We start from the raw sequence: 26,670 nt of genomic DNA on the forward strand, positions 1-26,670 counted from the left end.
GGTCGGAGGAATGTACAGGGCTTGGTGGGGGGGCAAAGAGTGAAGAACACACCCAGCATGCCACCGTTTGGGTAAGAAAGGGGAAATCAGATCATTTTTGCAAAAAGAAGGCCAGGATGGCTAAACAGAATCTACTGACACACATGACCATGTGCAGGGCACAGATGGGGAGGGCAGAGGGACAGAGACCGAGAACGGACTTCTGAGCATAACCTTTCACGTCATTTTGACTTTTGAATCATGTTAATATTTTACACATTCAAAAAATAAATTGACAAAGACAGGGATAAAACCTAAAACTGAATACAAATAGAAGCACATGCACTTAACCTACATCAAGTTGGTAACATAGCCACATAGAGAAAAAAATAATTTGAACTTTTTTTTTTTTTTTTTTGGTGCAGAAGATTGGCCCTGAGTTAACATCTCTGCCAATCTTCCTCTATTTTGTATGTGGGATGCCACCACAGCATGGCTTGATGAATGGTGTGTGGGGCCACACCTGGATCTGAACCTGTGAACCCCAGGCCACTGAAGCAGAGTGTGCAAACCCAACCACTATGCCACTGAGTCAGCCCCAATTTGAGTAATTTTTGAACACAGCACTCTGTACCCTTCAGCGGGATACATCCTGATGCAAAGGCCAGTAAAGCAGTCTTGGACATCGGCGGCATGGTTGGAGGTCAGCAGTGGTGCTGGGGGAGCAGTTTACAAAACGGTTTTGGGCACACTGTAGGCCTGAACAGAGGATGCCATTGTGGGAGAAAGGAGATAGAAATACGGGAAAGAAAACGAATTGGCAACAAGGAAAATACTTAATATACACATTGTATATAATGAACTGGCCAGGCCAATATTGCAATTCTGATGTATGCAAGTTAAAAGAATTACAATCCAAATTTATTCATCTTAAAAAAAACCCTGCATCCATCTACAAGGCATGAAAGGCATGTCTACATCATTGACAAACAACCCATTAAATTCACGTGTTTCAGCTGTGGTGACTTCTCCATATTGCACAAGAGCCTGAAATACAGTAAATTGCAAAGAGACATCGTAAAAGCCATTGCAAGAGAGTCACTTAATAACCTCAGCCTTTGGTATAAACGATTTTTCAGGATCTTTCCAGCAGCTCAGTGACAACACCAACTCGCCTTAGCAGGCCCATTCCCGGCTCCCATAGACACTCTTCAAACACTTAAGGCCCAAGGGAAGCAGGAGGAGAGGGCCTCCAGATTTTAGATGCATCTTTGTAAAAACTGTGGAGAGAAAGGAGCCGTGCCCTTGCGAGGACCAGCCCCTGAGCAGTAAGTGCAGCACCTCATGGGAGGAGAGAGGATCTGACAGTGGGGAATGAAAGAACGTCAAGGAAAACCTGGGTTTTCATTATTTCCGTGGTTCTCAGCCTCAGCCACACAGGAGTGCTTTGAACAATTCCCAGACAATTAAACCCGTGTTGGGGGTGGGAGGCAGGCTCCAGGGTTTTTTAAAGGGGACTGGGTTGAGAGCCAGGCATGACAGCCATCGCAGCCGCCCCTCCCCTGCGCTGCCCTGTCGCTGCCTCGCCCCGTTCCCTGGGAGGAGGCGGCACGCTTCAGATGCACCGAGCTGAGCTCCACTTCCAGGAGCAGGCTCACAAGGCGCACACGCCCTCACACGCACCCAGGCAGGAATCACCCGAGCTGACAGACTGACCTCCCCCAGGGCTTTGGGCTGGATCGCGATGGCCATTTCCGGCACGCTGAGGAAGGACCATCTGATCTGAATGTCCTCTCTCTTCTCTTTCATGTGGAGCTCCAGCTATTAAGAAAATAAATAAATAAAAGGTTACTGGAAGGCTACTCTCTCCACCGGAGCCTTAACGTGCGTCTGTGTGCTCGTCTATTTTCACAGCCTCCCCTCGAGAGTGCTCTGTGCTTTCAAAATGGAGAGGAAGGCCCCCACCTCCCTTTGACCTCCTGCTTCACCATCGTGTACCCCATCCCGCCCCAGCCAGTGCCTTACTCTGCCACAACCGACCCCTCAGAGAGGAACCTCAGCGTTGGTGGCTGGTGGCCAGAGGGCATTAAAACTTGCATTACTCTTAAAGGAGTAATTCTCTGCTTTGCATTTCTCTTCTGGGAGTTATTACCAAGGCATAAAGGAGGGGGAGCAACAGAAGGAAGCAGGATGCCTCATTCCACCCCACGCTCACTCACCCCTGAGGGCTGTGCACACAGTGCATTGGAATCCTTACCCTCTCTTGCCTGGGACGCCACACAAGCTTTAATTGGACTTTGATGCCCCATCCAACCCTACCCATCTACCTACCTAACATCTGTGGTGGCAGAATTAACGGCCCCTGGAAGATGTCCACGCCCCAGTCCTTGGAAGCCGTGAACATGTGACCTTACATGGCGAGAGGGACTTGGCAAGTATGATTAGGGTAAGGACCTTGAGAGGGGGAGAGCATCCTGGGGGGTTCTGGTGAGCCCAGTGGAATCATAACAAACCCTTAAAAATGGAGAGGAAGACAAAAGAGCAAGCCAGAGAGATGTTCCTTGAAGATGGAGGAAGGACGCCGGGAGACCAGGAACGAGGTTGCCTCCAGAAGCTGGGAACAGCCCCTCAGCTGACATCAGGGAAAGGGGCCTCAGTCCTATAACCGTAAGGAACTGAACTCTGCCAACAACTGCAATGAGCAAGGACACAGATTCCCCACCCCCGGGGCTTCCAGGAAGGAAGGCAGCCCACCAACACCTTGATTTTAGCCTGTGTTGGACATCAGACCTCCAGGATGGTAACATAATACATTTGTGCTGTTTTAAGCTGTTTTTGGTAATTTCTTTCAGCAGCCACAACAAACTAATATACTCTCCTTCATTTTTCAGCCAGAGACCCTTTCTGAAGCAAAAATCTAAGCTTTTCACATCTCCATACCTTCTCCTCTCCCTGCAACAAAAGGGTGGGAAAGAGTAGCTTTTGACTGTATTTCTGAATATTTGGGGCTCTCACCTCACGCTAGCAACAGGCTAAGGGAAACGAAGCCTTCCCTCGCCCTATAATTCTGGGTAATTCCAGAAAAAGTGCACTTTAATTTCACAGCCACGGGTCCCAGAGTTGACCCCCGCCACCAGGCAGAGCTGGGGGGAGGCATGGAGACCAATTGCTGGCCCCTCGCTGCACCTTTTATCTGACGAACAGCACAGAAGCGGGAATGTCTCCTGTCTCGACATTAATCATTTACCAACCTGGAGCAGCCGCCTCTGCCTGGAGAGGTCATCCACAGGCTGCTTTCAAACTTGCTACAGATCAAAGATACACTGTGTGACTCGTGTCTGAGGCGTGGCACAGAAACGACATCTCCTCGGTTAACGTTTGCGGTCCTTGCTGGACTCGCCCAGTTCCGAAACGTGCTTCAAACGTTGGGGACGCATGTCCCAGACTCTGAAGTTATTTTCTAATCATATTGTCCCAAATATTTGTGGGAGGGCATTACATCTGACAAGTCCACGAAGCCAACACTTCACCTCTCCAGCTCTCAAAAGAGAAATGTTATTGGGGTGGGGCTGGAGGGGGCTGGATTTCAGGAAAAAAGCCATTTAGGTAGCCAGCAGCTCTTGTGTGCCCTGGTATTTAAAACCACATCTTTGTAAGAACCGTGCATGGAACACCATCCTCCCTTGTGGTTTAGAATCCTGGATGACTGGAGCTCATCCCCAAATTAGCAGCCAAGCTCAAGGGCAGGGGCAGAGGAGATGAAACAAACAGGCAGCGACCCTAAAACAGACCCATAAATTCACCGTTTCTACACCCTGGCCAGATGGGAGCTTCAGGGAATTTCTGCTTCATGTGAGATGCACGATTCCCTGGTGGTTCGGGCATCTAGAAGTTCCACTAAGCCTATTATAACTATTATATATGTCTGTCTCTATAATTTTATATATATAATTATATATTCTATATAACATATAGAATATGTAATATGTAGTTTATACAAATTATAAAATACATCGTTATATATTAGTCTATTATAATTATTATAAACCTATTATCCAAAAAATAATGGCAACACTCATTTTTTAACTTATAAAAATAATAAGGGGTCTTTTGAAGTTGACTTTTTCAAAAACTAAAAAGAGGAATGCCCAGCCCGGCCGCGAAGGTGTTTTCCCAAGCTGCAGCAGGCTTCTGAGTCCTGCACCTGATTCTGAAACAGAACCACTTCCCCAGCTCAGACGCCACTTACCTTATGCTATCGGTCAACAACATGCCTGGTTTCTTGAAATGCCTTGAAAAATAGGCAGATGGGCAACCTCTGAATTCATCATCTATTTACACGTGTGTATGCATATATGTGTATGTGTGTGTGTGTATACGTGTGTGTGTCTATATGTGTATATGGATACATATACATAACACACCACACTTTTTTATTTCCTATAGATACAATATAATATGCAAAGTTACAATTTGAAAATTATGAAACGAACGGTAACTAATGAAAACGTGGGTATTCCCAGCCCTGTGATCACACCAGGCTTACCCAGTGGGCTTATGAGAACTGTTTCCCCTGACTCAACAATCTACCCAAGTTCACCTGTAAATGGAAGGGGGAGAGGCGCACGCCGTACAGCTGGTGCCCTGTGTCCTCGGGGGAGGCTGGCCCCGCGCTGACCAGGAACTGAATGGTCTCACCCACCACATGACAAGACACCACCTGGAGGAGGGACGAGATAAAGGATGAAATGATATGTGAGAGAAAGGAGACTTCATACCATACACATCTTTATTTCATTGAAGAAAATCACCTGGACTTTATAAATCAGCAAGGACAAGAACTGAGAGTCTCAAACTGGGATAAATATCCAGATTCACATCTTTTCTATTCTGCAGCAGTCGGAAAACTGGAAATAATATTTCAAGTCTTTTCTTTCTGATGGATTTCTCAGCACTAAACTCTGCCTTGTCCTTTCCACACATGAAGATTGCTTTGCTCTTTCCACACCTAATGCCCCTTTTCTTTAAATATTCCTTTGTTCTATTTCTCCACCGGCTGATTTTAAATTCCCCAGACATTTCCACATTCATATGGTATAAAAGCCATTAGCCATCTTCTCTCACTAAAAATGAGCCTTAAAAAAAAATAAGCTATAGATATTATAGATAAAAAATAAAAAATGTACCCAGCACACAAAAAAATTGTTTCTATCTAAACAATTTTTAACCTATAATGCTTTTCAAAGATGTGGGGATAATTCAAAGAACATATGAAATATTAAACAGTTAGAAAATTATACAGCCTTAACAAAAATAGAATTATCAAATGAGCTCGTTTAAGGACCCATAAGACAGAGACAAATAATTTACATCAGGAATAAACCAGATCACATTCTCGATAAAAATCACAAAGCATTTCAGAGGGAGGATGGCCATGACTGTTACCACACAGCACAGAGAAATATCGAGTTGCTGCCACAGAATCCTGCTATAGGAGCGGATCTTCTAGAATGGGGGGTTGCCACCCTCCTGGGCAGAATGCCAAGCAAGTATGGGATGACGACAAGGCCAGGTGCCAGGTGTGCATAGGCTGGGAGGAAGGGCGGTGGGGGCGGGCAGGGGCAGCCCAGGCACTGGACGGACGGAGTCCAGTGGGTGGCCAGTGTGTTGGGCAAAAGCTGAGTCATCAGGAGGCAGAGAGTAGACAACACAGACCCCACATTCCCAAGGGAGCTGCTGACCCCACATTGCAGGGTGTCACTTGGAAAGGAAGAGAAAATTCTTTCATTCCCTGGTGGATTTATCAGAATCTAAAATACCAAGTGGAAAGATTATCAAAATAGTTGTTTGTCGGGGCCTGCTATTTCACAAAGTTTGGGCTAGAACATCTCCCCTCCCCCTCCCCATGCCCCAGCTAACTCCCTTCCTCCCCACACCCACCCGCCCTCTGTCCGGCATCTCTCCACTCCGGGCCCACCTGCCCCAATTCAACAAAAACTGGACTTGTACGCCAGGTCCCCCGGCGAGGGGTCCATTTCCAACATGCATCCTAAAAGACCTCAACAGCACAGATCTAAAGAAAATCTTGCCTTTTCTCAATACTGGCTGAAGCCTGCACATCCCTTATTTACACCCTTGTAAGGTCGCTCTCAGAAGAATGATGTACATTGGGTTAGTTACACGCCTCATTGTGTTATTGTGTCTCCATGGCTCACAAAAGGTTGGAACAAAAAAATGTTTGTATAAGAAATGTCGTCTATTCATTTTAAAAATAAATACTCTATGAACAATCCTTTCTGGAGGAACATATTTTGACGCCAGCTGAGTTACACACACAAATGACATGACATGGAGAAAATTTGTCCTTTGTCTCAACAGCCCAGGATTTTTACTGCTTAAAAATAAAAAAACAGACAATGGTCTGCTTCTGTTGCTTCCTGGGAACCTTCTATACAAAGCTAATTAGAATTTTACCAAGAGAACTGACAGCTGAGTGCCTTGACTCAAGCTAGAAATTGCATCCAGTTCTACAAAAAGCTTCCCCACCACTCCGTCCCTTGATACGTATAGAGCCCAAGCATGTGGCTAAAAGCAAGTAAATAACAAGCAAACAAATAAAGATGTTACGATGTAAAACTTCTGGAATGCAGGACTCCAAAGGTCACCATTACCACTCAAGTCACATCAAGAAAGTAAGTGCCACACCACAAATGGGACATCTATAGGTTGTCATAGAGACCCCCTGGAGGGTCTTTTCCAGCCAATCCTCTAAATAAAACAGTCACACAGACCGATCGTTTCTTGGTCTCCCTGCAGTGGTCGGTTGGAAGAGCTAATTAAAACAACAACCAGAGCCTGCCTCAACACCGCCACACAGCCAAACAAATGCCACTACCATTCCCAGGAGGCCGGCTGGAGGGACAACGATTAGGGCCAAATCCTTTTCCAGGGCCAGCCTCGGCCCCTGCCCCCCTGAGAATAATAACGCCCCATTTACCAAATGGATGAGAACAAAATGGAAAGGAGCTTTTAAAAACAGGTAATCTCCTTTTAGTGTATTAAGGTGTTACCCATAATGGGGATTAAATTCTGACAAGCCAGGCAAATCGCGGCGAGGCCTGCGCCATCCCAGAGGGGTCCCCCTCTTGGGAGAACAGAAGGCAGGACCCCCTGAGGCCAGGTTAAGTGGCCCCTTCTAGCTAGTCAGCCTTCCCAAGTGGCCGGAACGTCCAGGGTTGACACCTACCCAAACACAGGAGAACAGGTAGAGACCTTGATCTTGAGCCCAGAATCCCCCTCCCCCAGTCGCACGGTGTTAGCAGGACCCCTTCTGAAGTTTCCGAGTCGGTTCCTCAGAGCTCCACCTGCATGGAGCCGCTTAAATACAACTGTTAAATCCTTAATGCTTGGGCTTCCTGCTGGAGGGGTCTGATATCGATACTGGATTTTTAAAGTTAAATAGAAACAATATCCAGTATCTGTGCTGGGACCAAGGACTTCTCCAAGGACAGAAGTGGGGCGGGCCCCAGAGCAGGACTCCACAAAGCCAAGATCTATGACCCCAGGAAGCAGCTCCCTTGAAAACAGCTGGCCGCGGACCCACCTGCTTTATTCTTGAGAAAGAACTCATCGATTACATAAACCGTTTCAAAATCACCAACAGAGGCTGGACTGTGTATTCGGATAAAACCTCGTCCCTTCTGCATAAGGGAGCATTTATGGAGGGTGGACCATACGTGGTGAGGGTCCCAAAGGTGGAAGTCTTGAGCCCAAGGAGCGCCGGGCTGACAGGCGAAGGGTCAGGACATCGCTGGTCTACCCCCATGGGTCAAGAGAGAAGGCAGCCGAGGGAAGCATCGTCAGGACGTGAAAGTCCATGCACACTTCATTATAGCCTGTGTGGACGGGGTAGAAAGGGGAGGCCCTCATTCAGTGTTTTGTGCTCTCTCCAGCTTCAAGACCTTAAACTCAAATAGTCACACACCTATGCAAACAGATCTTATCTTGAAACACTACTCCTTGGTTTAGACCCAGAAGTGGGCCCAGGAATGCCAGGCTTAGGGACTCCCAAGTTCTGCTCTTGCTCATCAACGAAAAACTCCTCTAACGTCTGCAGTCTCACTACAGTCTTTCCACTTTGCTTTTCAATTAAGCTTCTTGTACAGCTGCCTCAGCTCCTCCTTCTCTTAGAACACTCTAGAGAACCGGAAATAACTTAATTACTTTTGTCTCCAAAAGAACTAGGAACACAGCCTAGAAAACGCATCCAAAAGGTTTATGTCATTGAATATTTTTCACTTTAATCACTCTACTTAACATTCTGAGGAAAGAAGTCCAAAACAAAACGGAAGTGGAGACCCCTCCCTAAGCATTCAGAGGTCCCCATCAGGTTTCTCCCCCACCTCTGCCATTGTGTCTGCCTCTGTAAAGATTCTTCAAGACAGCACAAATCTGATAGAAAATGTTATTTCTACTCTGCAACAGAGACTCAATTTAAAAAACAAAATCCTTTTGAGCTAAATATTATCCGAACATCTATAACGTTAATCCTATTTGCCCACCTGTTCACAGTCGATGGCTGAAGATGTGGTTTTATACAGAACTCTCCCAGCGGATGGAGATGAAAAATGCTGGAAAGAAGATGGCAGCCAAACTCACGGATGCTGGGTAGATGCTGCATGTTACCGTGCTCGAGGGGTGTGCCTTGGACCGCACGGGCTCCGACACCCCACCCCCAGCAACATTCTCCATTCCTGCTCTTGTTGCGACACTTTAAAATGAGCAGGAGGCTTTTCAGTAATATTACACTATCAGGAGGGGCTGTTGCTACACAACGTGATTTCCTGTGGGCATTCCTTAGCTGAAACATCTGTTTGTGAGATGCTGTTCTCTTTCATCAACTTTACGTATTACAAGACAAATGCAAGATATTTCCTTTAAAATGAACGTGGGAGGCATTGGTGCTCTCCGCCTGGGGCCAGGTTGCTGTCATATCTACCCCAAATGCCACTGCCTGAATTCCAACCCTCAGACAAAACGGCAGCTTTCCCGTGGGTTCTTTTGTCCTGTCTTCTCCAGGCGAAGTCAGGCTGTACCCTCAGCCCAGAATTCCAGACACTGTAACCAAAAAAAAAAAAAGGCGGTCCTCCAGGGAGGCAGTGCTCCCATTCAGGGGCATCCACACTGGGTCTCAGAGGGCGGGGCCTCTGCTGAGGAATCTCATGCCTGCCCTTGGAAAGACCTCACTTCAAAACAATTTCACAACCTAAGAGCATTTTTGCATACATACCAGGTTAATGGGCACCCGGAATTTCAAGTCATGCAAGCAAAAAAAAAAAAAAACAGTGAACCGAGTGTCCTATTTGCAACTAGAGAGACAACATGGCCATTGAGTCATGCTACCCTTGCAAACCAAGGGGCCCACCAAGGTCTGGAAAGAGCAGAGGAGACCCCAGAAGCTCTGATTATGTGTCAGTATAAAAATGTATAACAGACAGCCTTGAGATAGAAACGGAACATGCACACAACACACACTCAGTGACGGCTGTGGGGTTCCCCACACACAACATGGAATGAGATACGGGGAGAAGTTCCACGCAATTGCCCGAGTTCTGTTTGTTGCTATGGTTTTACAGAAGCAAAGGCTGGTTAGCGTCTTTCAATTCTCTTTTCCCTGTCTTCATTGTCTCTTTCATGGTAGGGGCGGGAGCGGGAGCTTAAGGGAAATAATAATAATAAAAATGTCGAAATAATAGTAACCGCACTGTTTATGGTGTGCAGTGGTGGGAGCTCCTTTCTGGAAACCGACTCGGGTTCAATTCCAGCCTCTGCTCCTTAGAAGCTCTTACTCACCTTGGCCAAGTGACTTAGCCTCTCTCTGCCTCAGTTTCCTCCTCTGTCCCATGGGCATGATACTTGTTCGGGCAGAGGAGCGTTGTGAGCACTCATGAGAACGGACACGAGCCTGTCGCCCAGGTCTGGTCAGGAGCTCCGTCCTGTGAGGTACCGCACAGGCTGGAGCCCTCATTCTCCCCAGAGCCCCGCCAGGGAGGCATTCATACTCTACAGATACAGAAGCTGAAGCTCGGAGAGAGGAGGAAGTGTCCCCCAGACAAGCTCAGATCCACCCAGCTGAGCCCTGACTTCCGAGCCGGGCCTGTCTCCACGCTGGGTGGGTTATTACATTTATTTAAAACTTTACCCGACGGTCCATCATTATACCATTAGAAGGCTCTATTTATTTAGGAATGGCGCTGAAAATAGAGATAATTAATGCCCTTCACAGGACACCTGGCCTCACCCCAAGAAAGCCAGCATCACTTGACATCTCCAAAGATCGCTCCCAACACCAGCTGTGGCCCTTGCTGTCACCGGGAAGCTTTGCCAGTAAATGTTATGTTCAAAGAGACACTTACCATGCTTCCTGAAGGGCATGGCTCTCTGGGTGGCGCCTATCACAGCACAACCCCTCAAACCCTGATTCACATTCAGTAGCTTCCACGCTGCCCTTGCGGTCCTCACACCCCCATGGAATGGAGCGGGGAACTTCCGAACCCCAAGACGTGCCGTGGAAGGGCTATTGCTACTGCTGCATCCTGCGCAGGGGGACCTGCCTCTCAGGCCACTTGCGATAGAGAAATAAAGGTTTCCTTTTTCTGGGTCAAACACTCTGGAGCAAACCTCTCCCAGAACGTAAGGAAAAAGAATGTGGGTAGAAAGCTCACTGTTGTGTAAGACCGTAATTACAGCCTGGGAGAAATGGGTGTGCTCAGTGCGTGTTGAGACTGGAAGAGAAGGCAGAGGGAGCCGCTGGAGGAAAGTTCAAAGGGGATGCCTTCTTCCGTGCAGAGGACCCCCCCTCCCCCCCGAGAATGCCTCCCCGGACAACCAAGCCCTGGCTGAGTCCTCCCTCCCAGCCAGGCCGAGCACGAGGCTGCACACAATGAGCCTTGGTCCCGGGATGCTGCTAGTCGCCATCTGAAAAGATGTGCTCCCAGTTAAGCACAGGCTCCTTCACTGAGGAGAATTCTCCTAGGACAACACCACGACCCCTGCAGGGCCTGCTGCTTGGGATACATAAATATTTGGTCTTCATTCCCAGTTCCTGGCACACAGCTCCTAAAACCCTTGGAATCTCCGAAGTGATAAGAGTGTCTTTTGTGTGCTAAGGAGGTGACCAGTGGCTGGGGGCCCCTAGATGACTTCAGGATGGGGGCTGGTCCCCAGGAAGACCAGGCATGATTAGAGGGCTGGAAGTTTCTGCCCCACTCCCGGTCTCTGACCTGCGGGGACGGGGCAGGGGCTGGAGGTTGACTCAATCACCAACAGGCTGTGATTTAATGGATCCTGCCTGTGTAATGAAACCTTCACAAAGGCCCTGAAACAATGGGGTTCAGAGAGCTTCTGAGATGGTCAACACTGGAGGTGTTGGGAGGGTGGTGCCTGGAGACAGGATGGAAGCTCTGCGCCCCGTCTCCCTCCCCTCACCCTGTGCATCTTTTTTTTTTTTTTTTTTTTAGGAAGATTAGCCCTGAGCTAACATCTGCCTCCAATCCTCCTCTTTTTGCTAAGGAAGATTGGCCCTGAGCTAAGATCCTAAGATCCGTGCCCATCTTCTTCTACTTTATATGTGGGATACCTACCACAGCATAGCTTGACAACTGGTGCCATGTCCACACCCAGGATCCGAACTGGGGAACCCCGGGCCACCGAAGTGGAATGTGGGAACTTGACCACTGTGCCACCAGGCCGGCCCCTGCCCTGTGCATCTTCGTGCCTGTTCCTGAGTTGTGTCCCTTATCATAAGCTGGCAGTAGTACGTAAACTGCTTTCCTGAGTTCTGTGAGCTGTTCTAGCAAATTATCAAACCTGAGGAGGGGGTTATGGGAACCTCCAACTTTGTAGCCAGTTGATCAGAAGGACAGGTGGCCCAGACCTGGGCGGGTGTCTGAACTGGGGGGCCATCTTGCGGGGCCGAGCCCTTAACCTGTGGGGTCTGCGCTGACTCTGGGAGTTAGTGCCAGTATCGATCCAATCGTTGAACGCCCAGTTGGTGTCCAGGGGGTGGGAGAGTTGCTTGTTGGGTGGAGGAATAAACCCACACATTTGGCGTCAGAAGCGTTGTGAGCAATCAGTTCAGACTGCTCCTGCAGCAGCCAAGGCTGAGCAGGGCATAGATTTTGCACCTATCGTGGGTCCTGCAAGATGACCCAAACTGCTCTAAGCTGTGCAAGACCCCACTCTCTGGGTAGGACCACAAATGGCGGGGGAGGATTTGAAGAAGAACCAGGTATTTGCAAACGTGATTACTTTGGCACACGGGGTCTTCAGAGGTTGCAGGACAAAGTCGGAGGACAGGGCACCGGAGAGCTGCGCAGGCTAGGTTCTCTTCATGGTGGCCACAGGGAGACTCCAGACCAATGCAAGTCAGGAAGATGCTCACAAAGAGACCAGAGCCCCCTTCTGCTCTAGGTGATCACAGACGTGACTACATACCAGACCCCCGTGGTCCAGGCGGACTCGTCTCTATCTTTGGCTCAAAGGCCATCCTTTGTCTCCTGTTGGGGCTGAGTTAGAGAGATGAGAAAGATACAGCCTGACAGGATGGAGGGAGCTTAGAAAGGGGAGGGGTAACGTGCTTGAGATCACAAGAGTATGTTTCTTTCATAACTTCTATTTGCACTCCTCACGTTCTGTTAGTTTTTTTCTTCTCAAGAATTATGCAGAGCGGAGCGAACACATGAGGATGCTGACATAGGATTCACTACAAGTCCTGAACACATGGTGGTGTGTGGTTTAGACCCTAAAAGGAGGAAGACACCAGTGTAAGCGTCCCGCCCGATATGGCAGTTCAAGTACACTAGCTTCTGGAATGACAGCAAAGGGAGGCCTCACTGTGTTCTCATCTTCGTTGAACACATGGATGCTACATTACAAGAGAAACGCAGATGAGCCTGGCTCGATTCCTTTGCAAAACGACGCCCTGAAACGTGGCGTGGTCGGCCAAGACGCTCGTCCAAGAATGGAGAAGGCCGTGCATAGGATCCAAGCATCCGGGGATGTCCTACCCCCAACTTCCCAGGAGCCGGGCAGATCCCAACAGGCGGCCCCACGGGTGGGTGTGCATAAGGCCTGGGCTGGTGAGCACTATTGTGACACTCAACACCCACCGGGACCCACTTTCCCACATTGCTCAGAGGTCAGGGGGCCTCTCCACCCACCTGGCCAACAGCTTGCCCGAGAGGACAGCACTGGCCACAGCATGACACGGCAACGACAACTGCTCATTTCCTCGTTGGGCAAGAAAACACAGAAGTCAAGAACCATGAAGAAACTTGGAAAACAAAACAAGACCCCGTGTGCACCTTTCTATCTGTCTGTGGTTGATGAGAAGCCCCCGAGAAGACACCGCAGACAGCAGTCGGTGGGCCTGGGGAGCTGAGGGAGCAGGGCGAGGAGGGCTGAGCTCAGGGGAGGAGAGGGCAGACCTTTTTTCCAAAAAGTATATACACTTCTGGTTTGTGTTTAACTTATAATGAGCATGCACTATTTCTGCAACTGCATTAAAGTAAACACGGCTTAACCAGGCACTTTCTCAGGATGCTTTGCTGGCGCTAAACATCAAGACCCTTAAAAGTGGTCTGTTGCTCTTTCTAATCTCTGCTCCTGCCTCTTCCCCCGGGGTCAGCCCTGAATGCTCCGTTCCTCTTAATTGGGACAGTGTCAGGACCCAGCAAGCAGAAACCATGCACCACAAAGGGCTCTGGTCCCGATTAGTCAATAATAGAGGGCAATCGCTGCACCGAGAGGCACTTCCCAAGCAGGGGGCTCGGGGGGCTCAGCCCCCCCCAGGCTGTGAAACTCAGCCACTGCACCATCCGCCGGCCCGGCCCCTCCAGCGCTACGGACCATGCTGGTCTCAGCATCCTGAGCTGCTGCCACCAGTTTCCTCCTGTAACCCCAATATCTCCCAGAGCCTTGCCACACCTGTCACAGGGGTTATAGAGCGTGTGACTCCAGTATTGGCAAGGGGATGGGGAAAGAGAGCTCGCCGATGCTGCCAGGGCACAGTAAGCTCTTTGGTGACCAGTTCTGGAATACTCGGGCAGCTGAATCGTGCACACACACAACCGAGCTATTCCACGCCCGCCCTGGGGACACGCCTGTGCCTATGCCTGACGAGCAAGGAGGCCAGGGCAGCCTTGTTGTACTTGTGAAAAAGAGAAAACCACCTAATTATCCATCAACAGAAGATGCAGAAAGAAGCCCTGGTCCATCCAGAATCCTGAACTGTAGTTAAGGCTCATGAACCACAGCCACATAAATCAACCTGGCTGAATCTCAGTACCATGTTCTGTAAGGAGACAGCATCTTGTAAAATTACACATACAAAGTGATAAATGCTTTAAATGCATGAACCATACTCCAGCTAAGGCAGGGAGGAGAAACACGGGGTGGGGTTCCAGGGCTGGCACTGCTTCTTCTCCACCTGGGGTCACACAGGTGTCCCCTCCTCACTGTCTGCTAAATCGTATGCATTTAACATGATAATAAAGTGAAGATAGATACAAGGGTAAGCCTTATATTTAAGAGAAAGTTCCTTAGGCTTTTTATTGATACTTTTCATTAAAAAAAATCTTTAAGATTATTTATGGTATTTGCCCAGTCTCATAAGTAATTTTAGCCTGTGAACTGCTAGCAACTGTAAAACGAACTCTATATAACAGCTAAATGGCTCAAATATATATATCACATTGCAGAATATATATACATTTTATTAAGATACAATTCATAGACCATATAATTCATCCATTTAAATTGTACAATTAAACGTTTTTGAAATATACGTCACAGACTTGTACAACCATCGCCACCATCACTTTTAAAACATTTTCATCACCCCAAAAAGAAACCTCGGACCCATTAACAGTCATTCTCCATTTCCGCTCAGACACTACCCCCACCCAGCTCCTGATAACCACTGATCTACTTTCTGTCTCTATTGATTTATCTATTCTGGGTATTTCATGTAAATGGAATCATACAATATGTGACCTTTTGAGTCTGGCTTCTTTCACTGAGCATAATGTCTTCCAGGCTCATCCACGTTGTAGCATGCAGCAGAATTTCCTTCCTATTTAAGGCCAAATAATATTCCATTTTATGGATCTACCATACTTTATTTATCCATTCATCAGTTGATGAAACAGACTTTTTTTTTTTTTAATGTAAGGTCATTTTTAATAACTCTAAGACAGAACAAACTGCCTCATCGCAGCTTTAAATTCACTTCCTCGGTAAGGAAAGGCCCATCGCAGGTGACTGCGCCCCCGGCTCACCTTCTCCTGGGCTGACCTGGCCACACTCCAGACTTGCTGCACCGCCAGCTCCAGGGGCGGCTGCAGGGGGTCCTCCTGGAAGGAGAGGAGCAGCGGGCCCTGGAACAGAAAAGCACGATGAGGGCACGCATGCATCGGGGGTGGGGGGGTGCCTGCTTTTAAGGAAAATTATACACTCGCTACAAAGCTGTGCAAATCTAAGAAAAGGTAATACGACTTCTTTTAGTTCAACCTGTGCTTCTAAACAGCAGCACTGGTCCCACAGCAGGAAGTTCACACCGCGCCGTGGACCAGCTCACGGTCCATCGCCCTCAGGGGGGGTGTTCAGCTATGGGAGAAGGATGGGAAATGGAGAACAAAGAAACGGAACCAAAGATGTAGCAATAAAAACAATGAAAGGTGTCTGGAATCCTCATGTTTGCAATCTAAGGAAAGAAGCTGAGGCTGCTGCTGGCCTGTGGGACTGCAGGTCGAGCACAGGATCTGGGCAGCTTCCAGGGCTGTGTCCTCCCTTCTTCTGGGGAGAGTCCTCTGTCTGGTCCTCGTGGTTGCTGGCACTGTTACTTAAGATGCCCCCTTCTCTTCTCCTAATGCCCGCGTGGTGGGTGGATAGGAACCCCCAAGGGCTGGCCGCCACTGCCTGGAATCTGAGCTTCTCTGGCTGGAAATGAGCCAGCCTGGGAGCTGTGCCTGAGGAACCCGCTGGTTCCTGAGCCCCTACTTCACAGAGCTCCAGAGCTCCCTGGCTCCTGCGCCCCCAGCACCTCCTGGTTGAACTCTGCCTTCTACTCCGTGCATCCTCCTGCACCCTTCCAGTAAAGTCCACAGCTTAAGTCGGGTCCATCCATTTCGGTTCTTGCAAATCTCCAAGTGACAGATGTGCAAGCAAAGCAATATGACCACTAAGCAACAAGACCAACGTTTGATAAAGGAATAAATGAGGGGCTGCATAGCCAACCAGGTCCGGGCTTTTTAAAAATAAGTTCTCTTGAGAGGCTGGACCCTTATGCCAATGACGTGACCCTGGAATGAAACTCTTCTTAAACTGTTTTCCTGACATGCTGCAGAAAGCACGCCATGGTCAAGTAAGTTCTGATTAAGTGGTTAAAAAAGAACTTCAGCCCCCCAACTTCCCGCCACGTCTCATAGACTTCAGAGACTCCGTTGTGGTGAGCTGGTTCCAGCTATGAGGTGTGGTCAAGGGTGGAGGAATAGAAAGGGTGGAAAACGGCCCCACAGCTCTTCTGGCAAGCACAGTGCAAATGAGCAAACAATGGGGTTATCATGGGGCAATTTCTTAAGAATTTTCAATGATGGAGAGTCAACCTAAAAGGCACAGAACATTTCCATTACATGCTTCTAACCTCACCCTGTTTTTGCAGCATCATCTCACCCCCTAAAATTCATCAGGGCAGAATTAAATCTACCTCTCAAGAGTGATGAAATCACGGTTTCAGGGCTGCTCTGCTGACATTCTCCATGGCTGGAGCTTCTTTTGTTGTGACCTGCTGGCCAGGGGCACACCGTGAGCTTGGGGATGACACGGTTCCATGTGGCAGGCTGGCTGGCTGAGAGAATAGCACCCTGCATGGAGCCCAGTGCCAGGCAGGGAACAAACCCGTCAGCAGGAGTGGTTCCAGCTGCCTGGACTGCACGGTGAAACAATGCACCTTCTGTACCAGCCGAAAGATACGGTGTTGCGGTGAGCAGCCTGGATGCAGCCTTGGGCTCCTAGGCATCAGTAGATGCAGTCCGTGCCCTCTTACCTATGGCACCTTCGGGATTAAAACCTTGAAAAGATTCTGCTGGGAAATTTAATGTCAAAGGGTAGTCTCATAAAGGAAATAAATTATTAAGTTAAAATAAGGACCCAGAGATTCCCTTTCCGACTGCCTGATCCTTGAGCGTCAGAAGTCTAGCTGCGCACAGCACACGGCCACAGACTCCTGCACCTCCCACACTCTGTCTGCGGGCTGACAGCCCCCATTCCAGGCTCTACCCCACTGAGACTAAAGCAAGATTTTACATCCACATGGGAAAGCAGCACGCAGGAATCACCAGGAAAACACTGAAAAAGGAAAACCAGAGAGATGAGCCCCAGGAGAGATTAAAACACACTACAGAACGTCCAGAATTCCAACTGTGTGGTACTGGCGCATGAGCACACAAGCGGACTAGTGGGCTAGAACAGGAAGTCCAGAACAAACCCAAATACACGGGGAAACAGTACATGACAAAGGTGACTTCCAAAATCACTGGGTGAAGATGGATTTTTTTTTCTTAATCAGGATGTGGGAGGAACCCCAGATGGAATACAAACACTAAGAAATGAACCGAACTGTGTTATAAGTGAGTGAGACAACCACCCTGAAGGGGTGGGGAAGACAGATCGAACCTAAGAAACTTTGGAAAATAATATCCTGACCACACACAAGTGCCATAATCTGGTCAGTGTGTTTCTCACAGGGGTGTGGGTTAGCAATTCAGAAACTACTTTATGTATATACTAGAAATGACCAAATAAATAAACATGTTACCGATAGTAAGTACCAGAAGCCTCACTCTTGGAGAAGGAAGTTAAAAATAAGGAAAGGGGAAGACTAGAAAGAACTCTGTGCTGTTGACCTGGAATGCAAGGTTATCAGTATGAAGTCATGGTTTTGAAGACACAGAAAGATACAGAAATGCAGACATGTGTATACGAGTGTGTTAGTATACACACATCCATCTCCTAACTCTGTCCACTAAAAGGGTCTAGAAGTAATGAGACCCCAGCAGTAAAGAGCACCCCTAAAGCCCAGATCTTGGATTCTAAACACTTTTCCAGTAAAAGGAACCAGGGCTGCTTAGAGAAGTGGCTGAATCCAGGGCTGGAAGAGGGAAAGTGCAAGATGAGTCTAGAACAAAGATCTTGTGGAAGCATGAAGTAAGCAAGTGCTAAAAAGATAAATATATGTATCTCTTGATGGAAAAACAGAAGAGGCTATTACTGAGAGAGCTCCTAATGGCCCCAACAAGAACAATTTAAGCAACAAAATAAACAGTGATAATATTGGATCATAACCCATGGAATAAAATAAATTATCCATGAGTGCATTCTGATGTAAGTAATCAATGAAATATACAGATGAAGACGAGTGGCAGCTCTTTCTTGTCATGGAATTCCAACGAATAAATGGAGACGGAGAGAAGGGAACAGAAAATCATCATTAAGCAAACTGCACAGAAGTACGTATTGCAGACTACAGACACACGGATGCAAAATCAGTGAGCAAAAGTTGGAGGATAACAGGATTTGTATGGTCTCAAAGTCCCTCCCCACGATATCTGTTAACTACAGGGGGAAAGGTGTCAGAGGAGACGGAAGCAGGAAGAAGAGCTGGCAGAAACCACGTTACCCAAGGGATCAAGGCCAAGGTCCCCAGCAGTAGGTTACACTGATGTCACGAACTCCACGACACGTACACTAAAAGGGACACATCACTTCTGTGGTTTGTGTTACCTCAGTCCAATCGTGTGAAAACACCAAATGGAGGGACATTCGGCAAAATAACAATCAATACTCTTCCGAGTTGTCAAGGTCATGAAAAACCAGGAATGACTAGGAAACTGTTATAGACCCCGGGAGACTAAGGAGAAGCATGGACTCAGTGCCATGTGGGACCTGAATGGGACCCTGGAACAATAAAGGGATACTGGTGGAAAACCTGTGAAATTCCAATAAGGTCTTCAGTCTAGTTAAAGGCACGTGCCAAAGTCAACTTCATTGTACTATGAATTATAGTAACATTGTACAATTATAGTAACAATGTTAATTTCCTGGCTCTGATCATTGTGCTATGGTTATGCAAGGCTGGGGGAGGAATGTATGGAAACTCTCTGAATTATTTTTGCAACTTTTCTATAAATCTAAAAGCAGTAAAAAACAAAAAGTTTTACAAAAAGGAGACTACAAGAGAACAGCCCACCTTTATCGACTCATTATTTGTTAAATGCCTCACACAGATCTCGTCTCATCCGGAGTGGATACTGTTTTCCAGATTGATCCTAAACCTATCCCCTTCTACAGATAAAGAACAGAGAAGTCAGGACTTGCCCAAGGTCACACAGCCCCAGAGCTACCTTCCAGCCGAAGGTATGAACACACAGCTCTTCCAAGTGGCTCAAGAAGTCCCCTCCCTCCTCAGCAGCCCAGGAGAGGGCCACCGGGTGGAAGTTACCTTGGCTGCATTTTAGTCGACATTCACACTACACCCACTCTTCCTTCCCCTGAATTCCTGTCTCGTTGGGAGAACGGGTGAGAGCACAGAACAACCTGAACCGGCACCTACTCCAGGGTTTCGGATGGACAATTTGCAAAGTCATCAGCGAGCTCCTTTCATGTAGACTCTTTAGAAGTGAAAAACAGAGCACATTAAAAGCTTGTTTTGCCCAGGCTTGGCCAGCTCCCAAGAGGGAAGGCCTGTGTCCAGACGGCCAATGCACACTGCCACCGCTTCTCCCCCTCCAGCGACAAGCTTCTAACAGGGCCTGTCATTCATCCCCCAGACCACCACCTGCTCTGAGCCAGCCTTGTGCTGGACACCGGGTTGGCTGTGCCTGGACGGATCCGACCAGGCTCTGACCTAGCTCACAATCCCAGGAGCCAATGACACAGGGGACCACAAGGTGCTGACGCGGGGATGGGTGCAGGCTGCGGGGGGTGGGGGTGGGGCAGCATCCTCACAGAAAGGGAGGATCAGGGACCTTTGAGCTGAGACCTGAAAGATTTACAGAAGTTAAATAAGGAGAAAGGTTAAGTAAGTGCTGGAGACAAAAGGAATGGCCTGTGGGACGGCCCCACACAGGAAAGAACCTGAACGTCCCAGCGACAGGAAGGAGACCGGCGGTAGGGGTCACGGTGGAAGGCGCAGGGAAGGGCAGTTGATGGCCTTACCCAAGGTCACCTTCACATTCTTACTGACTGACTTCTTAGATTGCTGCCACCGTCATTGGTCAAGGAGCTTGGATTCTGGTGAGCACCACTCAAAGGTCATTACATAATAGGAAAACTCTCAAGTCCTGTTCCTTTGTTTATTTCTTAAATTGCCGAAGCTCATATACAAGTCAGAGCTATTAATAACCTCTTCTAAGTTCACACAGCATCCTTTTTCTTTTTTTTTTCTTTTTACAAAGACCACAAATTGTCCCATAGTCTCAGTCATCTGCATTTAGAACATTCCTCTGAAAAAATCCTGGAGCAGAGGACTAAAGAAGCAAGTGGCTTTGGTGACCCTCCTCACGCAGGGCCTCGGCCAGCTCGGGTGGTCCATTTCCAGGCAAGTCCAGAACTTGGCCCTCGCCCTCAGAACCTGTGTGGCACAGGCAGCAGCCCCCTGGGGAGAGAAGCACCATCCACCCACGGGCAGGGGTCACTGGGCTGCGAGCACACTGGTCGCCAGTGCCCATGAGGCTGTAGAAAGAGCAACCCCAGTGCCTTTCATATGGGTGTCGGGGGTGTGGGCCATCGCTGGAGTAACTGATTGTCACCACAAGCCATTCTGTAGAGGTTAACACAAACTCAGGGGAATCGGAGGGAAACCCTCTGCCTCGCCTTTGGAGAATACAGTATTGGTTTCCAGTCTAGTGACTAAGCCAGTTCTGGCATCTTTCTGTTCTCCGTGACTGAACTGCCATCACATCAACTGGAAGGAGGTGTTTGTAACACTGGAGTGGAGAGGTGTTGCTGGGTGAGGAGACTCTCAATGATTGACTGATGGTTGGCTTAGGGACAGGTGTATATCTAGTGGCTTCTCACTATTGAGAAGCTGGCTTGGGGAATGTGTGAAAAACACAGTATGCTCCCCACACTGCCGCCAACCTAGCCGGCTAAGTCTGAATTTGGTGGGGGGGTGGGGGGGGTCAGGCATGAGTATTTTTTCAAAGCTCTCCAGGCAATTCGCCTGCGCTCTCCCAAACACCTGGCACCTGCGCGACCAGCTGGCAGGGCAGCCATGGTTTCCTCTTGTGTCTCCCCAACTCCCAGCCTGTCTAATTTAAAAACACTTACAAAGTGAGGGTCGGAACCTGGGAGGAGGGGGCCTCCGACACAGGGTAGCTGAGCTGCCACAGGCCCTGGGCATTGAGGGTGCAAAGGAGACTCCACGAGTCGCTGATCAAGCCTCCGATCCATCCCCGGAGATTCGAGCCCCACTGTTAGAGATGATGTGTTCCACAATCGTCCCCTTTTGTCCTTTCCTGCTGGACCTCAACTAAAGGGAACATTTGGGTCTCAAAGTCCAATTTGCTTCCTACAGGGGAATGTTCCAGCCCAGGGTCTAGGTCAATCCTCGCAGGTCTCTCCAGCTCATGGGCTCCACTCTCCCCTTCTGGGGAAGGAAAGGGCTCTGCTAGAAGCATTTAGGGTTCCTTTCAGTCCTAAAAGACAAAGCTGGGGTACAATTTAGAATGGGAGCAGTTACCATCCCCACTGGATAGAAAATTCCACCTTGCATGGGAGACACTAGATATGATTAAGTTACTTCCAGTGTGTCCTGGATTCCCCAGTGACAGGCTGAGAAGTGGGCTCCTCTCTGGCAAGAGCAGAGAGATCATAGGACGTGGTGGGGACGGGAGCGGGGCACTGAGCTGTGGCTCTCTGGGCTGAGTGAGCTTGGAGTGTCATCCCTGATCAGGGATTAGTGGGAATCGAGTTAGGGGAGGGCAGAGAGACTCCTGCGGGGCTGGCTGCCCAGGTCAGACATCCACTAAGGAAACACCAGCACCTGCTCACCCATGTTGTCATTAGGGCTGGGACAGTGATGACCCAGGGTGCTGGGAGCGTGTGTGACCCGGAGACGTAGGAGAGAGGCGAGTTACCCAGATCCTACCTGCCTGCAAAACCTTCCCCTTGAATTCAAATCAAGCAAGAGTTGCAGGGACCAAGGACAGCAGAGTGACATCACACACACACACAGAGAATGTATCCCCACCTGACACCACAGTCAGACCCGCTCTACATCCACACGGAACTGTTAGAGAAGACTCGTGGCTGCTTTGAGCTTGGACTTGGTACATTATTGCCACTTCCAGGCAGGAGTCTGCAAAGACTGATGTCTAATAAAAAACTGATGATGGCCAACAGCAGACAAAGAACAGAGAAAATGCAAACAAGCCAGATCTGTCTTTCCACTCCTTGAACACAGAGCTTCCCTTGCTCCCACACAAATATTCAAGCGTTCCAGGTGAAAGGTTTTCGCCCCAAAACCTTCAGTTATTTTTTTTCAACGTTCTCAGCTCTACCTGACCAACCAAAGACAAATTCCAGAGCAGAGACTTCCTCTTATCTCTCTCAACACCCCAAGCACACTGGTACTCTGGCAGCATTGTGTCTACGGCAATCATATTTTCTGAAGCCCATCAAGAAATTTCAAGAAATGAAACAGAATGGTCTCAGCGGGACCATCCCAAATTTACAGGAGGCAGGGTCTTGCCCCCTGAGCCTGAAACTCTGTCAGGAGTCCCAGTGGGAGAACGGAAGGACCCTACAGGTCATTCACCCAACACTCACTCACATTTTACAGAAGAGAAGGGAACAAGGCTTGCCCCAGCTCACATCACCAGCCCCAGAACCCCGGCCAGTGACACCAGGTCAATCAGGGGTCAACGACAGCAGTTTTGTGGGAAAACAAATCTGTGTTTGCTCCCATGTGAGAGGTCACATGGCTTTGGAGCGCCCTCAAGAGACGGGGTGGTTCCCCCGAACAGGAGATGGCCAGCTCTGAACAGTGGGGCACAGAGTCTAGGAACCAAGACAGATGGCAGTCAACTGACCTTGAAACCTTTTTTTTCATCCAAAAGGTACAGTTATTTTTTTCAAGAGTTCAGAACGAAGTCTTTCGAATTGTTGGATTTATGCTCATTTACGCTCAAAGCTTTTTTGGTTTTAAAATCCATGGCTACGTGTGCCAGGGCCATGGCAAAGACCAGGAGAGGACCTACTGTCGGCTATTTTGAAGGTTGCTGGGTCCAGACAGGCTGCATGCCCTCTCTCCAAGGTGAACGGCCACACACTTCTCCAGCGAGCGGCAGGAGCAGGTGCAGGACTGTGTGCCCCTGAGAGTGAGGGGGACCAGCAAAGGCTGGGAGCCACTTCCCCGAACCCACGACGCCCTAATTCCTCCTGTGGAATACCTAGAAATAGTAGTCGCCAGGAACTTGTCATTAAACTACGATGTCTTAAAAGTAAAAATAACTCAGCAAGTCGTTAACTACGGAAGAAATATAAGCACAAGAGTGCGAGGCAGCAGAGGTCAAGAATAAGCCCCTGAGCTGTGAGGTAGGAGGGAGCTGGGTTCAAATCCCATCTCTGCCACCCACACACCCAGGCTGTGTGACCTTGGGCAGGTGACTTAACCTCTCCAGGCCTCAGTTTGCTCACCTGTAAAATGCTGACAACGCCTCTGTCCCAGGAGTTGTGGGACAGCATCTGGCGAATGGCTGGCCACCAACAAATGGGCACTAATTTCATATGCCGAGGAATCAAACCTTTGGGAAATATATTCTTGGTGAAATTCATTTTTATAGCTGGAAGCATATTTGGGTCACAGTTATTCACACATCAGGTGCAACAGTGGAAGTGTCCAGCTGGGCACCAGAATCCACCTGGGACTCCAGGAAGGGCAGGTATGAGCTAGAAGGGGCATGGGCCCCTCTGATGAGTATCTCCGACAGACTGTCCCTGTGGTGGAGCCCGGGCCTGGCACACCTGATGAGTGATGAATAAAATCTAATCCCTTTGCCTGGGTTCCCCATCAAGGGTCCTCCGCTCTCCAGGGTCTTTCTCCGAACTTTCAAGGATGCTCTGCGGCGGGGAAGGCTCACTTCCGATCAGTCGAGGGCTGTGGAGGGCTGTGGCGAGGCTCCAGGAAGATGAGCTCTCTGCCCTGTCCGCCGGCACCTCGCCATCAGCCGCACCCCGACCCGCAGCACGACCCGCCCTCACCGAAACTCACCCCTTGCCGTTTGGCCTCATCGTTCAGGGCCGTCACCCAGGCCGCCTGCCACTGGCTCCTCCAGCTGTTCAGCGTCAGGATCCAGGCGAGCAGGGTGTCCGACTCCGGGCGCCGGCCCTCCTCAGGCTCCGCCGCCCGCCGCGGGGGCCGGGGTCGCGCCCTGGCCAGCGCCCACTGCGCCAGGTACAGGCCCACCGTGCCCAAGGCCACGACGAAGAGCGACACCAAGACCAGCCACTGGACCTCGGCGACCCACGAGCCCAGGCAGGACATGGTGATGGCGCATACCCGGCGCGCCTCGCCCCAACTTCCCAGGGCAGCTCCCGGGCCGGGGCGCGGAGCCCGCGGGCGGCGAGCTCAGGACATCAGCTCGCGGCGGCCGGGGCGCGCGGGGGGCGTGGAGGGAGCGCGGCGGGGCCGATCCGGGAGGCCGGAGGCCGGAGGCCGGGCGAGGCGAGCAGGAGGCAACGCCCGGGCGGCGCACGACGGCCACGGCCCGGGACTGCGGCCCCAAGCCGCACACCGGCAAGTGGGGACGCGGCGCTCGGCGTTGCCGACTCGCGCGTCTGGGCAGGTCCCCGCGCCGCGGCCGGGCGCGCTTCCTCGTCGCGCGCCGCCCCGGGCGTCCCGCCCGCGGCCCAGCAGTGGCCGGAGGAGGCGCGGGCCGCCGGGCGGGGCGGGGGCGGGGCCGGGCCGAGGGGCGGGGGCTGGGGCGGGGCCTGGGCCGCCCGTGCGCCTGGCTGTCCCCGCCGCGGCCCCCAGCCGCCCGCCCCGCCCGCCCCCTTAAAGGCCCCGCCGCCGCCCCGGCCCCCCGCCCCGCCACGTGCGCGCGCGGCCGTCCCCCCGGCGACTTCCTGCGGACCGTGGCGGCGGGGTGGCCAGCTCGGCGTGCCCGGCGCGCTTCCCCCAGCGCTGACATGCCCCCGGCGTGGCGACGCGACAGCTGGCGTGGCGACTTTCCAGTTAGTCAGCTGGACCCCAGGGCCACTGTGGGGCCGGCTGGCCCGGCTTCCGTGTGCGTGTGCCGCGTGTGTGTGTGCACACGTGTGTCCCCGTGTGCGTGGGGAAGGGTGATTTCCAGGCTCACCATCTCCCACCAGCAAGACAGTGTCTGGTTTTAACATATTTGGAAAGTCCCTAGAAATCCACCACTCGCGCCCTAAAGTCAAGAGGGCCCGGAGCCTTACCGGCTGCCAAGCTCATGTCCGGGAGGGTCTCAGAAAGACACCCCTTCGTGTGGATGTATTTGTTAAGAAGTGTGAGGGCGTGTACAGAGTCAGCCCCCGTCATTAGGAGATGCCACAGAGCACTAGCCTGGGACTCTCCGGGCCCCAGTGAAAGGCCCAAATCATAAAATAGCCATTTGCTTGTGTTTTCTGCAGCTGTATGAAGGGGATTTGACGTTGAACTGGGTTGGCTAGACCTGACCACTTGGCCCCTCTTACCTGGCCAGGGTCTGCTGGTGGGCCAGGTTACTAACGTCAGCCAGGATTCTGGCTCCGCCATTGCAGCCAGAGTCCTGACAGGTTCCTCCTCAGCCCCTCCCTGCCACTGCCCCCCAGGAAAGAGAAGCCTTAGTACCTGGCTCAGAGGTCAGTTTGCTAAGAAGACAGGCTAGTTTGGCAGATCCAAGATTAGGATCCCAGATCTGGTTCTGGGCAGGTGGCATTTATTGACAGCTATTATGCAAAAACGCTGGGAACAGTAGAGCAAGGAGAACCACAGATGCTGTGATGGCTCTGCCCTGGATGCCGAGTATTAAGGACAGGAGTGAGGTGCTGGGCTGGAAAGGGAGTGGTTGGTGTAATGGCATATGAAGAAATGTGTGTGTACAAAGGCCTGAGGCATGTGCGCAGCTCAGGACCCAGAGGCAGAGAGTGTAAGAGGGAGCTGGAGGTGGTCAGGAGGCGGGACACCTAGCTTATGGATAAGAGATGGTGCCACGGAAAAGCAGAAGCAACAGCTGTCTTGAGCACAGAATAGAAAAAAAAAAAAAAGAATTTCCCAATAATCATTCCTCGCAGCATGTAGAGGCTAGTAGGAAGGAAGTGGTGGGGGTGGGGGGTGGAAGGGAGACTAGGTAGGTGATCCCAAGGGTCCATGGGTCATGGTGGGGGAGAGTTTGAGAGGGACAAGATATTTCTTGCTTAGAGGCTGGAGGCCACGAGAAGAGGATGTGTGAGCTTGAAGTTGTGGGACAGGGAACAGCAGGACGGACGGTGAAGGAATTTGCACCCAAGGGACCTGATTTTCTTTGAGAAGGAGGAAGGAATTGGGAGGCAGCTGGACCAAAAGCCCTGGTGGGAACAGAACAGGAGCTGGCAGGGAGGTGAAATCATCAGATTGCCCAAGTGAGCTGG

At 50.3% G+C, this 26,670-nt stretch overlaps 1 protein-coding gene across 2 annotated transcripts in view; it reads right to left on the bottom strand.

Moving 5' to 3' along the window:
- C2CD2 (C2 calcium dependent domain containing 2) overlaps positions 1-24,960 on the bottom strand; it is a 54,268-nt gene extending 29,308 nt beyond the window's left edge. The window contains exons 1-4 of one of the 2 annotated variants that reach the window (XM_014839268.3): positions 24,311-24,960; positions 15,318-15,416; positions 4,580-4,699; positions 1,696-1,800 (exon numbers count right to left, since the gene is read on the bottom strand). In XM_014839268.3, the coding sequence (XP_014694754.3) occupies positions 1,696-1,800; positions 4,580-4,699; positions 15,318-15,416; positions 24,311-24,583 (597 nt within the window). In that variant the 5' untranslated portion in view covers positions 24,584-24,960. Of the gene's footprint in view, positions 1-1,695; positions 1,801-4,579; positions 4,700-7,582; positions 7,697-15,317; positions 15,417-24,310 lie in introns of those variants that run through there. The other variant, XM_044750784.2, reaches the window with a different exon arrangement.
- Between the last annotated feature and the right edge of the window lie 1,710 nt (positions 24,961-26,670).

The sequence above is a fragment of the Equus asinus genome, chromosome 18 (genome assembly GCF_041296235.1).
Source record: "Equus asinus isolate D_3611 breed Donkey chromosome 18, EquAss-T2T_v2, whole genome shotgun sequence".
In the NCBI taxonomy this organism is placed as follows: Eukaryota; Metazoa; Chordata; class Mammalia; order Perissodactyla; family Equidae; genus Equus; species Equus asinus.